The following is an 18,353-nucleotide window of genomic DNA, read 5'->3' as shown; positions in this document are numbered from 1 at the left end:
ACTTCAAACCACTGCAGCCACCTGAACCCGCAAGAGAAAAATGTGAAAATCCCTGTGAAAGAAACATTTGTGCATTTACGCTGCTATCTAGTCGACACACATCACTTCTTTCATGTTGTGTAAAGAGCACTGTACACCCAGAAGCACCAGAGCAGTGTGGCTGAGAGGTATAGAGTGTCACTGGCTCAGCTCTGCTGCCCTGCGCATACAGTCACTGAATCTCAGCTAGTCAGCAGCACTGCACCACTGACAGCTCTGTGTGCAGAGACGGGAGAAAGAAAAAGACACGGACAAAAGACAGACAGGGAGAGAAAGAGTCTCTTCTGACACGTCTGATATGTTTGTTGTTTGCTGCAGGTCAAGTTGAGGAAAAGGGTGACTGAGGAGGAGCTGATAACATAAAAGAATGAGGCAAAACCTGCTGGTGTTGGATGGCTTTGAGTTGTACCACAAACCTCACTGACTTTCTCTCTTTGTCCTGTCTGTGAGTGGGTGACCATCAAAGATTAGCGGGTTGCACGCTTTGCCCTTTGCACATGTCCTCTAAACCTGATTAAAGATGCTGACTTGCACTTCACTTTACCCCCTCAAGTATTTCACATAAAGCATAGTAAAGTGCATACATGCACACACGCCACAACTGATCAAAAACAAGTATTAGCATGGGTGGGGGCCAGTTTATTGACGAGTCTTATGACACAGTGCTTCATACGATCGATTGGACAAACCCATGCAGTGTGAAAATGTGTGTGAAGTGCATGTGTCTATAGAGCGAGAGGCAGGAGGAGAAAGAAATTGATGAAATGGAAAAATCAAATATCAGGAAGCAATTCTCAGCGCTGCATTGTGTCACTAATCTGGATTGTGAGCATGAAAAATGGACGGAGCATGTGGGGAAAACAAACTCTTTTCCAACCAGAAAAACACAAAATGTCTCTGTCTTGTCTCAATATTCATCTTCTGTATCTCGACAAAATACTAAGTCAAACTTAAATTGTTCTGGGAGATCAGACCATACTTGTTCAGGGTTTTCTATTATTTGTGGACAACATCCAAAATAAATCCTCAAAAGAACTATAGCCCAATCTGCACCTCCTGACACTCACGTGCTGTTGTTGAAACCAACGCAATTTTCCAAATGTGATTTCAGCTCGTGCACAGTGACATCTTTGAAGTGACAGTTCATGCCAGACCCTTAAAAAACAATACTTTATTGTGCGCAATAACGGTTTGTCCTACTTCGATCCAGGATATTTTAGGTACCAGAAACACAACCTTCTCTTGCTCCTTTCTCTGATTGGACAGTCCAAATGTCCGTCAAGTCCTCGTAGAGCCATTTGCACGATGAGGAGACTATAAATCAGGAATGATTTAGGAACCGCCTTCCTAGGCGCACTCCGCTGATGCAGTCGGGACAAGAACAGCACCGAGCTTACTGTGAGAAAAAGATCCCAGGAAGATGTCTTCTTATAAAGTAGGTCCACAGTCTTCTTACAGGAAGATGTTCGGTGGAGAGAGAGTCCCGGCCAGGACCAGCTACTCCAGCCGCCAGTTCTCCAGCCCGGTGCGCTCCTCCCGGGTCTCCTACGGGCTCTCCTCCTCCGCCCCGACCGTCTACGCGACGAAGACCCAGAGGCTCCGGAGCAGCGCGGCCATGCCCCGGCTGTCCTCCGAGAACCTGGACTTCTCCCTGTCCGACGCCATCAACAGCGAGTTCATGACGAACCGCACCAACGAGAAGGTGCAGATGCAGTCGCTCAACGACCGCTTCGCCAACTACATCGACAAGGTCCGCTTCCTGGAGCAGCAGAACAAGATCCTGCTGGCGGAGCTGGAGCAGCTGCGGGGCAAAGGCACGTCCCGGGTCGGGGATCTGTACGAGGACGAGATGCGGGAGCTGAGGCGCCAGGTGGACCAGCTGACCAACGAGAAGGCCCGGGTTGAAGTTTACCGGGATAACCTGGCAGAAGACATCGACAGGCTGAGAGAGAAGTAAGGGGGGGGGGGGGGGGGGGTCTGTATGATGTTCAAGAAACTCAATGCAGATGTGATTACGTTGTGTCCCTGAACCGTTATTGCCAATATGCGGATGCACCCTTATTATTCATACACTTCTTCTAGCTTTAAGTTTATATGTGCCAGGCACTGCGCAAAGTTCTGAACTTGTAGTGTTGCTGCAGCTCTCTGTCTGAGTTGCTTTCTCACTGAAATGTTTGTCATGCGTGAAGAAGTAGAAGCAAGGCAAACAGAGCTGGGGAGGCACAAAAAAGGAGATTATGTCAGTTATAAAAAAATGAAAAATGGCCTGCTTTTTGTCTGTCCGTGCAGGTTGCAGGAGGAGATCTCCCAGCGAGAGGAGGCTGAGGGCACCATGCAGAATTTCAGATTGGTACAGTATGATTCACGTGATGAAATAAAGTGTTTGTCACACTGTTGGCATCAGGTAAATCTCTGTTATGTTTAAATGTGATAGATAGGAATCTTGCAAAGAGAGCGATAAAAGGGAATGACCTTAGTTTTAACAGCAGAAGATGCTGATGGCTCCTCCTGAGCACTGCCCTTCTGTTATTCCTGCTTAAATATCGCTTTAAATTGATGACAAGTGACATCAAAGATATGAGATAAACCTCAATTATCTCTGAGTCTCACTTCTAACAGTTATGTGGTGTAAATGTCCATTTTCTCCCCCATGATCTCGATCTAATTATTGCTCATCAGCTGCAGAGACTGGAATGCACTCTTCTGTTGGCACAACAGCAGATTTGAGCCATGATCTGAACTGAGCCTGTCCTGGTACAAAAGGCCATGTTGTGGCTGTTGAGTTAAGTCAGGCTTGCAGTGAGAGGATATCTTTTTAGGTCTGACTGGTCACACTGAATGAGCTGGACACAACAACAGTGTGGGCCCAATGTGGTTATCAGAGCGAGAAGACAAGCCACCATGTGATCCGGCTGTCTCGCTCTGGGAAAGCATCGGCACGTAGACACGTCACTCGTTATCGGTTTGTCAGCGATTGTTCCCGATCACTGGGTTTATTGGTGAATAATGACATGTTGAGGGGTAATGCAAAAAAGTTTCAAATGAATGTCACCGGACAAAAAAAACAGAACAAAAATATGTATTTGCATAGCTGCAGACATCAACAAGTGTCAACTTGAATGTGCTTTCTTAGGGCATGTTATCAATACATCACACCATCGTGACCTTGTCGATATGAATGGCAGGAAGGAAGTCCCCGGTGGTCTGTCCCTGCCACGGTGGCACAGAGTCAACAATGCAGGGCCTGCAGCCGGCTCTCGCTCGGTCAGGCAGACGGTCACTCTTCCGGCCCAGGGCCGGTTTGGGAAGCCCTGCTGAATGCACACTTTGTTTGTGGCATTAGAGCAGGGGCAAAGCTCCTTCATTTGCTGATACCTCAATTACCAGCCTGCCAACACCCTGGCAAAGCAAGGCGGTCTGCTGCCACAGCCAGTGTGTATACGTACGAGAGATAGAATTAAATAGAAGATAGAAGGATGTTTGGAACACAATACAATGTTTTACATTATGATGTTGTTTTTTCCCAAGAGAGCATTTGCTTTATGCTTCAGTCAGTGAAGTTATCAAATGGTAAAATGCAGTAATTGCTGTATTTTAAACCACTCAGTAACAGAGTTTATAGTGGAATGTTTAAATTTAGAGACTTTTGGATTAGAAAATTCAGTTAGGTAACAACAACATGGGATTAAAGGCCTCTTGAATAACACTTTGTGGCTCTGGGTGCGCTACAGTGACTCCTTTTATTAAATCAAATTCATTTAGAAAGAACAATCTCACAGATTTATTTTTTAGACCTTTATCCCAGATGTAATTGGCTAGGCAGGTATGTGGCTTGTTTTACTGTACAGTAAGTGTGCACCATTTGACAAACCCCAGAGAAGTATTAAGAGTCTCTAAGTAAAAGTAGAACTACCATAACATACAATACTCAAGTACAAGTTAAAGTCCTGCGTTATAAGTTAAAGTAAATAAATATGCTGAAACACAAATTTCAAATGGTTATATTATCAATCATATAGTGTTTTCCCTGGTTTGTATTACTTGATGTCGTCATTTGTCAATAAGCAGCCAATTTCTACTTTATACACTACTGGGTAGTTTAAAAGTAAAACACTGCATCATATTTTATGACCTCATCATATACAATTCTTAATTTGAAAAGTGATCAGTAACTGAATGTCTAAGAAATGTCGTGAAGTAAAAAGTACAATAGATACCTCTAATGTAGTATAAATATACAATAAAAAGTATACAATAAAAATACTCAAGTAAAGTTCAAGTACCTCAAAACTGACGTTTAGTGCAGTTCCACCACTGCCAACCTGCCTGTGACGTACTCGAGGACAGTGGCCTAAGAGGTGCTGCGGTATATACAACACATGAAAATCAGGAGAAAACATCTGCAGTGACACTCGTCATGTGCCTGCAGTTGATTTCTATTGGATTCATGTGTTTGTGACCCTGCCTTGCTGAACAATGGGTCATTTTGTGTGCGAGTTACACCTGTACACCATGTGTGAAAGAGTATTTTCCTTCTATGTCAGCAAAATCATAATGCATGATTCATGTCACCTTCACGAGTCACCTTCTTAAGAGTCGGTGTCACTACACAGGATGTGGACAATGCTGCCCTCGCCAGACTGGACCTGGAACGGAAGGTTGAGTCCCTCCAGGACGAAATCATCTTCCTCAAGAAGCTGCACGATGAGGTAAGCTTCCTTTTCTGTGTCTGAAGCTGACCCAGTCTGCTGTGGAAACACGGCACATGTACTGCCTAATAAGCTAAAAGCACCCCAATGATTACTGGACCAAATCATTTGAGGTATTTGTTAATCTGGCCACTGGCCAGAGGACCAAATCGGAAGGGTTCAATGCATCAGAGCAATTTAAATGCAGCCAGGAAAGTCATAGAAAAGTATGGAGGACATTCAAATAAAGAGTTTATGTACTTGTACATGCCAGCTCTATTGATTCTATTGCAGGAAATGCTGGAGCTGCAGAACCAGATCCAGCAGCAGCAGCATGTGCAGGTGGACATGGAGATGGCTAAACCTGACCTGACAGCTGCTCTGAGAGACGTCCGTCTACAGTATGAGAACCTGGCCACCAAAAACCTCCACGAGTCTGAGGAATGGTACAAATCCAAGGTAAAGACTTTCCACAAAGTTGGAGAGAAAAAAGGTTCAAGAAATCCAAAAGCAACCGAATAAATGTATTCGAGCACATTCTGCATATTTCAGATGGATTTACTTGTATTTGAAAACCATTATATATTGAACTCACCTGACTCTGCAGATCCCCTTAATAGTCCTGCGGCATAGCAGACCAATTGTTCAAATTGTTCTAAAAGCACCAAAATTGGCACACATGTAGATTAATATATTCTAAACATTTTTGGATATGGAGGCATTCAAGATTAGCCATGTGGAAGATATGGCGGCCATTGTTCAAAATGGCCGCCATTTACCTTCTTTTTTTTTTACATATTCCTTTTTTTTTACATAATTCCTTTTTTTACATCAGAATTAACATCAATAAGTGTTTAACAGATATTTAGATGAATCTTCTCAAAAATGGCTCCCAAACTTGCCGCCATTTTGTGGAAAAAGTAGACATTTGATGAAGATTTCAATACTTTATTTCAAAATTCAATTTTTTTTTCAAATTGCTGGCAAAATTGCAATGGAATGGTAGTCAAAATAATACACAGAGTACGGGGAGTTTACAGTATGGTCAAATTGTAGTTATATAGTCGACCAGAAGCCGTCTCTAGGCACAGTACTTACAGTTATACATTTATGGATAGATCTAATATAAATGAACAAATCTAAGTGGACACAATAAACAGTTGCCAATACAATAACTTTCAGTATTGTGTAATCCTGCAGTACATACATGTAATACAATAACGTAGATTTTGCCACACTATGATTCTGAACTTTTCAAATCTGGTCACCAGGATTATGAATGTCTACAGATCATAATGTTGGCTAACAAGTTTTCTGTCCTAATCTACTGGCATTCGCCTTCACAGAAACACAGACCAGTGCATTGCAGTGAAGCGTTCTTGCACTTGCAGCATTTTCTGCAGCCTTTCTTGCATCCGCAAGACACCAGCTCATAGCAGGTCTTGGATGCCTCAGGGAGTGTGGTCCAGAGTGGTGTGTAGGGCCCATCATCACTCCGATGCCAGCCCCAGTCTGTTGGTGGAGGGAGCACGGGCTCTGGTACCAATGCCTGGCCCCAGACATGACCACCCTGAAGGGCAGATCTCTTCACATGCTGCTCCAGAGCAGCGTAGGTTGGCGGGATGTTCTGAACAGAGCTCTTCTTTGCAAAGAGCTTCTTTCTCGCCTTGTTGACGTCCTTGCATTTGCTTGTGCGGTCATACAGGAGTATTACAAACCTCTCGATGACATGCATTGTATCCTCTTGGATGCTTGTGGGTGCATTTGCCAGACTCAGCAGGGCATCAGTGAGTTCTGGCAGCGTGTTCCATGTTGCCCAGGCAGATTTCTTCCCATGTCCGACGAAGGCTGACACAGTATCACACCCTGTGATGGCATGAAACATTGGAAGAGCACATGTCTTCTCTGGACCAAGGGAGGAAGCTATTTCATGGGCTGCAATGTAGCGGTAGTTCTTGCCTGTCCCAAAGGCTACCCAGAGTTCGTCTCCAGCTGGTAGTTTCTGGACTACCATCACTGCTAGGACCACGACGTCAGTGTCTACTGTTCGAACCTGTATCTGGTGGTGACCATGTTGTGCAGCATGTGCTACATGTAGCATCATGCGAGTGTCTGCCTCTTCTTGGTTGCATGGTGCGAGTGAGTTGACGTCCTCTTGGTGTGGAACACAGATCACCTGCTCCCCATCAGTGACCACCAGTTCCTTGCCTTCTTCTTGAAAGGACTCTGCAAGCATGGTGGAGAGGTAGCTGAAGAGCTCCACTTTGTTGCCATCAACTCGCAGGAAACTTTGCCAATTTCCTGGTATAACTGCCGAGTCGACAACACGCCGACGTACTCCCTTTCCACGGTGTTCTCTGGTTGATGCCTTCAGGGAATCTGCTCTGTAGCTGTCCCACACAAGGTCAAGACGTGATACATGTTGGAGCTGTTGTACAACGTATGGGATGAACACTTGCTGTGCATATTCCTCGAACGTGTTGGCAGTACCCGGCTTCAACATCTGTACGATTACTGCTCCATCGAGGACAACAGCAGTGACAGTAGGCGCTTCAGACTGAGGCTCAGCATGGCCTTCAAGGCACACCAGCAAGTCACTCTTGCTCCCTAGGTACAGTCTCCCTCCGTCAGATAAAGCTGGAGGGCATTGCTGGTTTTCATGCCTGAAGAACTCTTCTAGATTCCCTTTACGGGTCTGGCAGCTGATATATAATCGTGCGAAGAGCGCAACATCATTCTTCAGAAATCAACACTCAACACTATACTATTACTGCAGCCGCCGTCACTGCCACCACCGCTGCCGCTGCAAAGTAAAACTCATTTTTCTTGTAAAATGGTAGCCATTCTATTTGGTAAGCACACAAGTATGTGTAATTGTACAATACTTTTCACCTCTAGCACACTTATCACCTCTAGCATCCACAAAAAGACAAATTATGGTACATATTCAATGACGCTAATGGTAAATAGCGGCCATTTTGAAAAATGGCCGCCAAATGTGCTACGGGGAGAATCTTGAATGCCTCCATATCCAAAATTGTTCAGAATGTATTAATCTACATGTGTGCCAATTTTGGTGCTTTTAGGACAATTTGAACAATTGGTTTCGTATTTTTTACTATGCCGCTGGACTATTAACTCTATGGAGCATTTTAGTGCCTTTCAGTTCTTTGTTTTGGTTTTCTGGCCCCCAACTTTACTGTTTGGGTCCAGTTTCATGGCCCTTGTCAGCAGTGCTCTAGGCTGCTGTGGGCACTACCAGCACAACTACCTGGTGAACTGTGAGGAGCATTTAGCAGCCAAGGAGACTTATATTTCCCCCAGGACTTGGTGGAGACCAAAACAGAGCTAAAATAGACTGAGTATTGGACTGATATTCATCAGGGGGCCAGAAACACAACTCCAAATGCATGATAATGTTGCTCCTCATCCGCTTGACCTGTTAACAAGCGACTCTTTGCATTGCTTTACATTGGAATGTAGTGAAATGTGTTGCCTTCAACCACCAAGCAGCAGTGTAACATCTACAAGCCGTTTGTAGCCACATCTTTCATCGTTTACATGCTTCACCCTCTCTGCCATGGACACTTTCCCTCAACCTCTGACTCAGCATTTATTGAACAGTTGATTTTTCAGTTCTTCCCCTTTTCTCTCTGTTTGTCACTGTGGTTGCCAGTTTGCTGACCTCACCGAAGCTGCAGCCAGGCATAACGATGCGTTGAGAGTGGCCAAGCAAGAGGCCAATGACTACAGACGCCAAGTTCAGTCCCTTACTTGTGAGGTGGATGCCCTTAAAGGAACTGTGAGTATGCAACTACAGGCTTACACTGTATTATAAAAGATAACAATGCAAAGAAACAGTGTTTTCAATGCATACAGAGCAGGAATGAATGGACAAAAGGTTCAGAAAAAGTTGAGTGCTTTTGAATAGTAGATACATTTCCAGGGATATTTTATTTTCACAGGTCATGTATGCAAAAAAAACCTTTATATATTCAGTTTTTTTTACTACCCAAGTGTCATTTTGTTCCCACTTGGCTGCCCTCCCAGAATGAGTCCATGGAGCGCCAGATGAGCGAGATGGAGGATAACTTCTCTCTGGAGACGGGCGGTTACCAGGACAGCATCGGCCACCTGGAGGAGGACATTCACAACATGAAGGACGACATGGCTCGTCACCTCCGGGAGTACCAGGACCTCCTGAATGTCAAGATGGCCCTGGACATTGAGATTGCCACCTACAGGAAGCTGCTGGAAGGAGAGGAGAACAGGTGGAGGATGAAGATCTTCAAAAAAGTCCAGCTGATAGATGTGCTATGAACATTCATGTCATGCATTAAAGACACCCATGTTGATTTGTGGACTATACTTTCTCTACTTTCAGAATCACCACCCCACTGCCAAACTTCTCATCTCTGAACCTGAGAGGTAGGATCGCCGTCTGCATGTTGTCACAGCAGGAATGTTGGTATTGGTTATTGCATGAAATAACACCATTTTTCTTTTTTTGTTAGAATCAATGATTGATTCCAGATCCCATTTTGAAGCTACAACTAAGAAGGTTCTAATCAAGACCATTGAGACCATGGACGGTCAGGTAGGGTCCACTTCAAGTGATTTTCAATCAATGAAGTAGTTTTCTGTTGGTCATTTTCGCTCAAACACAGCCTTGCTCACCTTTTCTCTGTCCTCTACATCCTCTTTCAGGTGATCAACGAGTCAACCCAGAACCACGATGACATGGAGTAAATGATATCTTTGTCTTTGCCAAACAATCAACAAAAGCAATATGAAGAAACATACTTCACCAGGGCTACAAGCAAGCAAAGAAACAAACACAAAGAGCAAACAGCTTCAGAAAAGTGCCTTTATATGTGATGATCCAGAAAGCCTGTTCGTTGACACAGACTGTATTTTGCTTCCTCCTCTGCTGAAAGTATTATCTTTTGTTACATTTGTTTAGACACAGTAATGAAACCACCACAACATAGAAATCCTTATTGAGGTCTGCAAAAATCTTTATTTGTAACAAAAGTAGTGTTTTTGATCAATACAGGATGCACACTCCAGGAAATATGTCTGCTAAAGATGTCAGTTGCCTGTTCGCAGCAATAAACCAGTAAGACCGAAACTCAATACTTTGCATTCGGTGTAATACTTTGCTGGTAATACTTTGCTGGTAATACTTTTATGGTAATAAAGTAGAAGTAGTAAAACAATGCCTGATATGAATAAGTATTGGAAATGGTCATTATTTTAGATAACATCCACATGTTTACTCAGTCTCAGACTCTTATTCAGGAGCTTCAGCAGTCCCTAAAAACATTTACATACACAAGAAGGACAAAGTATTAAAAAAAGGTCCGTTGTATTTGACAATAGGTTGTACATGTGTATCTGATACTAGTGTGCAGTGTCACACTTTTGGAGTTTATATTTGAATAATGATAGCTTAGACTTGGTGGATCTATAAGCATCCCAGGTACAGCAGCCTTGACTGTCTTCCTGAAAAGGAGTTAAGTCATACAGAGCAGACAGAAGTAACAGTAGAATAATTACAAATTTATAGTAAAATACTATAATACTGCAAGAGGCCATCGGCACTTTTTACATTTGATACTTTAGTGCATTTTGCACTGCTGTACTTTTCTTTAAATTAGATTTTGAAAGCAGGCGTCTGTAATTGAGTTATTTTACATTGTTGCATTGCTACACGTGAGGATCAACCAGTTTGTAGTCCAATAAGTTTAACAAAATCACATTTTTAAAATTGAATCCTTAATAGGTCACAGTTCATTTGTTCAAAATGGCATCGAGATCATTTAAGCTACCTAATGAGATTACTGTGGCAGTATGACAAATGAGGTGCTTTCGTTAGAATTAGTGTAAATGAGGGACATCCCTGTTTTGTACAGCATTTCAGTGAATTCACCGAGAGCCTGCTGTATTAGACTGCCACCTGTCGGGGATTAACATCAACTGAACTGCCTTCAGTGATGGGACATTTACAGCAGGCTACGTTTTGTCAGAAGTAGCAGAAGCCTCAAAATCACATTTTAATTTACCTCTGATTTGGCCCGGACCAAATCTCGCGATCATTTAGCCCCAGGTACGAAGCGTGATTATAACAAAGGGAAATCTACCGGTATTTTTGATTATCATAAACACAATAAGGTCTCTTTAACCCTTGTATGGGGTTAATTTTTTTGTTACTCAGCAGGTGTTGTGAGTCTGTTGGACACACTGTATTTTTAATTAAACACAAACTATTTTATGTTAAAATACTCCGATGTTTTCGTCATCCCAATTAGAAGCAATATAAACGGCAAATATGGTTAATATTTGCCCTTTAACTTTGTTATAACACTTTCACGAATTAAAGTGCTCCTCTTTTTTTTTTTGTTGATAAAACCAAGAAAATCAATTATAAATCAAGATATGAGTGGACAAAAAACAAATGAAGCAAGGTTGTTCATAACTATTGACTTTCATTAGTAATCAGGTCATTTTACATAGCACAACAGAGTTTACATTGAACACATTACATTGTTGAACACATTGCCTTTTCATACCAGCCTATTCAACACATGAGTGGCAGAGTTTTACTGTGTGTGTGTTGCATATGTACTTCTTGCACTTGATGCATGTATATTGCGTCTTTCTGTCCATCTTGGGTCCACACACTTCGCAGCGTTTCTTTTTGTTGCTGCCGGCCGCAACCTAGAATGATGAAAAGATCATGAATTTTACTAAAACCTCTGTCTCGCAAGGTGCAGTGGTATAGGTGGTAAGGTGAAGGTCTCTCGTGACTTTGTCATCCAGACTGTCGAGTAGTTGAAACGTTTTTTACCTCCCTTGAGCCGGTCGGCTCACCCTGCTTCTGGAGTGCTTCCCAGTCTTTTTTCCACCTGTGGAAGTCACGTTTATTTCCAGTGAACTTTGGAAGGGCTGTAGGTTTCAGTCCGATGGTGGTTGGCATGGGGTAATTTGAAGTCATGGCCCCAAGTGATCTTTCAGCATCCTCCTGTCTCCTAGCCTGTATGTAGTACACCTTTCTGGAGACCAACTTTGGAAGGAGGAGTTGAAGTCCTTTTAAGTTGCTTTGAAAGTCCTCTCGCTCACTTTTGGGGATCCATAGTTTCCACCGACTGTGCGCCTCCTTTGCGGTCTTTACCAGTCCTTGCAGGTGGTTAAGCATGAATTCATATGCCTCCTGGTTACCATCGGGCCGCACAGCAGCAGTACGGTCACACTCGCTCTCTGCTGCCTGTAATGCTGTTGACAATTCAATCTTCCCAAAGTTGACCCAAAGTGCTTCCTGAATCAGACTTCTGGTCTCCTTTAATGTCATCTCACACTCATTGGAAGTCCTTCCTAGGTCAGCATTTTGCTGTTCAGTTAATACAGCATATTCATCTTTATCTAGCGGCGCCTCCAGTTCAGCAATGAATCCAGCCTCCACATCTTCATTCGCTCCCAAGTTCACTTCAGTACAGTTCAGCACGCCACTTAGTTCAGTTAGCCACTTAGTTCAGTTAGCCACTTAGCTAAGCACTTCTAGCCTTTTAGCTGAGCACTTTCAGCACTGTTCAGTTCTTTCAGTCAAGTAAAAAAAACTTTAAATAGAAAAGAAACAGAAGCCATATTAAATACACAAATTAATTTACACAGGCAAAGCTTTCATAAGGGCTTGATTAAATAAAGCACCAGTGTCAAATCCTACAATCTAAAATGCCCTGATATTAATAAACACAGTTAATGCTATCATGTATATTTACAATACCAACAGTGAATAATTTGACCTCTTATTGTTACAATTTACCGCAACCAGATAAAACACATTTGTGGACAGTCAATCATTAAACAACGACATTACAAACAAAGGGTGATCCGTGTATCATGCAGCTGTGAAGCGCAGATTGTTACGTGCTAATGCTAATGCTAGCAAACTGGACGGCAGTTCGCTTCACATCTTCAAAGTCTTAGTTGTTTACGCAGTGTCCGCTCTCTTACCGGCTGCCTCTCCAGACCTTTCCGACTCGTCAGTCATGCAGTGACGGCCGCAGATCTCCGCTGGTAATTGCTTGTCTAATTTCCGGACGGTATTTTCTGCGACACCGTGTGTTACTGCGTCACTGGTTATATACACCTCCAGGGGGTTACGGTGTGCGGTCCATGAAAATGTTATCTGATATATGTTCTTCGCAGAAAATGAGCCAAGGCCAATAAGTCTAATAATGAATCATATTATTTTTGTTTTGATGAAAAATGAAAACGGGTCCCACAGACCCGAACACCATACAAGGGTTAAATCAGTGCATTTGGGTTTCTGCTCATTTGAATAATCCGGGATACTTGCCAGTTAATTAATGCCGCTTGTTTTCGCCGGTCTGCCCCGAGAGAGAGGTGTGTTTGTCGACAGAGCAACTTTCTGCGTGACGTGCCCGCCAGAGGAGACACAAACCGAGGGGAACATGCCGACCGTATCCGGTTAAACTCTGCTTTTTGATTCATTAATCATTTTGACAGTCTTGCTGTCAGTTAACTTTTATAAAATGATAAGCTAACAGCGTGTGAAAGAAGGTGGCTGCTTTCTTTGTCAGCGCATTGTTTGCTCTTTTTGGCGAGTGAAACTCAAGTTTCAACAGGTTTTGAGAGACGTTCACGTTAAATGAAAGGTAAACTCAAAGTAACCGACTCCGACTGAAGCTTTTTTTTTTACATTTTTTTTTGGTGATGGGCTCTGTGACTTCTGCTCTAACGCGGACAAGAAATGCGTTGGTGAAAGTGGGCTCAGAGCCGGAGAACCATGACCCGGAGAGAAGCCAGTCCGCTCCGGAGTCGGACCGAACCAGGAAGAAGAGCGCGCGGTTCCACGTCTCGTGCCAAACCGGACGCCAGAGTTCCCGTCAGTCGCTGTCCGAGGTGCTGAACAGACAAGACTCCGAGGGAGCCAAACAAACTTCGATGAAAAATACTGCTGAAGGTCAACAGAGCGGTGAGTTTAATATTTACTGAACGTGTAATTTGAGAAGTTACCCAAAATGTTCGTTTAAGGTGTATTTGTTGCAAATATTGTGCATAATAATATGAAACTGCAATATAAAACACATCAGTTGGTCAAAAAGTATGCATTGTTTTATATTAAACTACCCAATCGCAGTGAAGCTGTTTAAAAGCTCCACCTGGAGAAACTACAACTTAATAAGTAAAGTACCACTTACTAGGTTTGGAAATTAACTTTTTTGTCCACTTGACAATACCAGCCACTCAGTAGATTACCATCGTTGTTTTTGGCTGGTGATTGAAGCAAATCTAGCAGCCACATGCACATTTTACCAGCATTTATCCGGTGGCTGGTAAAAATTTCCAACCTAGTATACTTATATATTAACATGACAATATATCACTGACATGATCAATTCTGCATAATGACTGGTCTTACTTTTGATGAGAAGTGGATCTTGTTGCTAATACTTCTCTACGGCAAGCCTATACTTCAAGTAAAGTATCTAGAATTGTACTAAAGTACTGTACCATATAGTCACAGTACACCACTGACATACAATGTACCCATGCAGTTAATTATGTCTTTGTGCTTGTTTGTAATGATCACATGACTGTCAGTAAACGTAGGTGTTCACGGTGATAGATGGCCACTCAGCACTCTGCCTATTTTTCACATTTAGTAAGAATGTTTTCTATCATGCTCCTATGAAACCACCATCTCTCAGCTTTTGTGAGCTCCCTGGCCTCAAATACACAGCTGTTGTGTTTCTTTGTACTGCACATCTCTGTAGTTCAGTTCATGGATCTATCTTTAGATGAGACAAACTGGTCACTTCAGAGGAATACTGTGAAGATGCTACTGGACAAAAAAAAAAGGTATTCATTGAATGAATGCAGAGCTCTTTGATGGCCAGCCTCAATGCAACATATCTCCACTACCAAAGCATCTCTTTGATGTGTGAGGCGTCCCGCAGACGGAAATAAACCAAATTGCAGTCCTATTAGTTTTGACAAATTCACACGAGAAACTGCAATATTGCAGAGACGTGTCCTGTTGCTGGTCATGGTTATGACATATCTCTAAAGAGAATTGCTGCACACACTAAGCTCCAACAATTAAGTTGCATCACCAATGTTTGATAGCGACTTGTAATTTAATTTTATCGGAGCTACGTGGTCTAACGTTTTTACCAGCAGTTGACCGTTTCGTGAATCTGTCTAGTATCTGTGTATCCTTTAACTATTGTGTAAATTGAAATGTTTTTATTCCTTAAACTTATTTCATGTTTTTTTGAACACTTTGTACCTTTGTGTTAGTCAGTGTTTCCTTCAGTTTATCCTGTTTACCTCCAGCTGTCTCCACTGCTGCCACCTCTCGTTCCAACTCCCTGCATATCTGTCCCAGAGGAACATGATTGTCCCTGGCTGACTCCTAAAATATCATCTTTACTGTGGCGTTTCCATGGCTGTAGGACAGACTCCTGTTGAGTTTCCTTCCAGGTCCCCACTGATGTTCAAGGAGTGTCCTCGCTGACTCTCAGCTGACTGTAAACTCACCGGCTTCCTCCTGAGGAACAAAACCCTGACACTTGATCCGCTTATCTGGTCGGGTCCCTTCAGTGATAGATAGTCCCATGGGTGGGGAGAACCTTAACTACGGCTTAGTCGTGAAGTTTGGAGTTTCTACAGTTTGTCATCAGCTTTAACAACTTTCATGTGCTGCCATATGAGGCGACACACACGTCCCTTCAATTAAGATGCAAGGGTCATTGAAAATGATGTCAAGGCTGTTTCAGCAACCCAGAATAAATGACCGGTGTAGCATGAGCATGTCTTACAATCAGTCATCTCCAATCAGTTGTAAATATAACATACTTATATCATAATAGAGATGTTGAGGAGCAGCAATTACCCTGCTGTTGATTGCATTACTTGCACAGGAACTGGGTCATATTCAGACAGTTTCCCGTGGCGTACAAAGAGCCGGAGTCACTCTCGTAGCGCATAATAGTCACACTGAATGGTATTTTAATAGATAGCACATTTGGATGAGAGGCAGTGGAGTAAAGTTCAGTTTGAGACTAGTGTCATACATTTTTGAGGACAAAGATCGTACCTTTTGTTAAATGAATATACACTTCTGCTAATAAATGCTAAGTAGGGGGGCATAGCGTAACAACATTTGCAGAACATGATTAAGTTATTCATCTTCAGTAAATCTTTACGAGTATCAAACTCAGGCAGCATTTTTGGAACGACGGACTAATGTATGCTACTGCTACTGTACTGTGCACGCTTCATTAATACATTAAGAGGCATCAGCTGGCCTATTGGTTAGAAATCTGTTTTGTAATTTGATGCTACTGTTGATTTAATGGGACGGTAGAAACCAACAACAAACCAATAAAAGATTAATACCTTCAAATTCTCATCAACAATAACCATATTGAAGAGTCTGTTGCTCAAAGGCTGTACTCTGTTTTAGAGCTGGCTTAACATTTAAGAGTCTAAAATGCAGTTGCAAATTCAATTATTGTTTGAATCATCGCTATTCAAAGAGTCCTTGATGAATAGTGTTTGGTGTGATTGTATGAATCAGTGGGACATTGAACATCAAACTGTTGAATTTGAATGGAGAAAATGATTTAATATTCACAATTCATCCCATCTGTAAGAAAATTAATGAAAACTGTTTTGTCCTTCACGTGAATACAAAAGCACTTTACTTGATCAGAACCAACAACCAAAAAAAGCTTTGAGACAACACAATACAGAATAATCCACCACGAGCCCAGTGACATGCAGCGGTGACACATGTCATGAGTAATTGATCAATTTAAAATGAAACTGGATCCAGCAAGGGTGCCCCATATGGTAAAGATGTGTTCCATCTATTCCTCTTCACATCTCATCCTTTCATCTCGTCCTCTCAGTGGGGGAGGGGGACCTGGAGAGCAAGGAAGAGAGGGGCCATGAAAGCTAACTTTAGTCGGTCTTCAGTGTACATTTTGTCAACCTTACTTCATGCAAATGTGCAGCAATTCTTTTCCATTTGTAGTTTCACATTATTACCATGATTTAAAAGAAGTTGGCTGTTTGTGCAAACACATGCAGCAACGTGCCAGTTAAGGCAGAAAAGAATGGCTAGCTACCGAACATGGATATAATAAATGCAGGTTTCATTTGCAAAGTTAAGAAAAATCAACATTGAAAAATGTTTTATGAGGAGGGAAATTAATTGATCATGTTTGTTAGACCTCAAGAATACACACAATGCATTTTAGTGACAAGAAAGGGCAGTTTTAACTGATTTGCTTTGTTGCCAAGTCTTAACGATACCTGATGATATATTTGCCACAATTATTGCAGGAAAAGCCAATTGAAAAACAATGGAAGTGAACATTTTACGGATACATTTAGAGTTTTGTGTGGCAGTGCTAGTACATATCTTTGAACATATCTGCAAAATATGCTGTCAGTGAACATGTTGCAGCGTTGTTTGATGCCAATGTTTCTTACATCTCTGCGTTTTTCTATGGCAGAATATCTGCATATGAACATTCGTACAGGGTGAGGTTTGTTGAGAGGGGATGCTGTCACTTCCCCATCGAGGCTGTATCTTTTTATATGCTTTTTAGGGTTGCAAAAAGTTTCGCCTGTTGAGAGGAGGATGTCTGGGGTGTGCACCATGCTTGGTTCTAATCAAAAGGTTTACATTTAATTTTTTTGCCATGCTGACACAACACTCACCCAACCGGTTTTGCCTCTTTGATCTGGAGCCATGCTGGTGCAAAAATCATTAGCTAAACATGTGCACTACATAGCCCGAGACCCCCCTCCCCATCGGGGTCTCGGTGCAGCAGCTTGCAGATGACTGTTCATGTAGCTTTCTGTTTTGTCAGCTCATTTCCCTCAGGATTGCAACACAGCCTAACATCACCCTTAAAGGTGCCTCTAATGAGTATTTAGCAGGGGGAAAGGAAAGCTCCCTGACACCCTGTGTGTCTTAATTACACGCCTGTGTCACTGTGGTGACGGCGGTGTGGGGAATGACAGAGTGCAGGTCGTTCCACAGTCTCGGGGAGACCTCTAATGAGCTTTCTGTCTCATTGCAGAGTTGTTGTCTTGAATCTTCATCTGCTACTGGGACAGATTATGCAATCAAAAAGACCTAAAACCGACGTCATGTTTTAAAATGAATTACCGGTACACGATATGATGAGGGTGAAAAGTCAGTTTATCAGCGTTCAGTATATTTAATTTACCTGAGAATCAACATATAATTTGACTATGCTGATGTGTTGGATGGGACCTTTCCTGGTGTTTGATGGCCAGATCAAAGGTTGAGCGATAGTTCACCTTCAATGGACAAACGAGAAAACGCAAAAGGGGTGTTTTTATTTTTGTGTCAGCAGCCCGCCAAAGCACAGGTTTGTTCCAAACAACTAAAGTCTAAAAGCAGCAAGAAAGAAAAATTGCTGCAAGAAATTCACATAGAAGTTTGACCAACTGAGTCCTGTCTCTTTTGATTTGTTCCAATGAGCACAGTCTGCACAGATGTGGGGGAGAACAACACTGGAACACAGTCAAATAACTTAGTGTACAACTACTATATTT

General features: G+C 42.5%; 2 protein-coding genes across 2 annotated transcripts in view; both read left to right on the top strand.

Moving 5' to 3' along the window:
* Positions 1-1,401: 1,401 nt before the first annotated feature.
* LOC306788984 (vimentin-like) lies at positions 1,402-9,863 on the top strand. The gene is made up of 9 exons (XM_079284727.1): positions 1,402-1,992; positions 2,329-2,389; positions 4,653-4,748; positions 5,022-5,186; positions 8,404-8,529; positions 8,778-8,998; positions 9,112-9,155; positions 9,242-9,324; positions 9,435-9,863. The coding sequence occupies exons 1-9, from the start codon at positions 1,460-1,462 to the stop codon at positions 9,474-9,476; spliced, it is 1,371 nt and encodes a 456-aa protein (XP_079140853.1). The 5' UTR covers positions 1,402-1,459; the 3' UTR covers positions 9,477-9,863.
* Positions 9,864-13,463: 3,600 nt separating this feature from the next.
* Positions 13,464-18,353, top strand: part of LOC306789765 (dual specificity calcium/calmodulin-dependent 3',5'-cyclic nucleotide phosphodiesterase 1A-like) — a gene marked incomplete at both ends in the record, with an annotated part of 71,075 nt that continues 66,185 nt past the window's right edge. Inside the window, one exon of the mRNA XM_079285836.1 lies at positions 13,464-13,725. Coding sequence (XP_079141962.1) covers positions 13,464-13,725 — 262 coding nt within the window. The remainder of the gene's footprint in view (positions 13,726-18,353) is intronic.

The sequence above is a fragment of the Melanostigma gelatinosum genome (assembly GCF_949748355.1).
Source record: "Melanostigma gelatinosum genome assembly, chromosome: 15".
In the NCBI taxonomy this organism is placed as follows: Eukaryota; Metazoa; Chordata; class Actinopteri; order Perciformes; family Zoarcidae; genus Melanostigma; species Melanostigma gelatinosum.
This window is presented reverse-complemented; position numbering and strand designations above follow the sequence as displayed.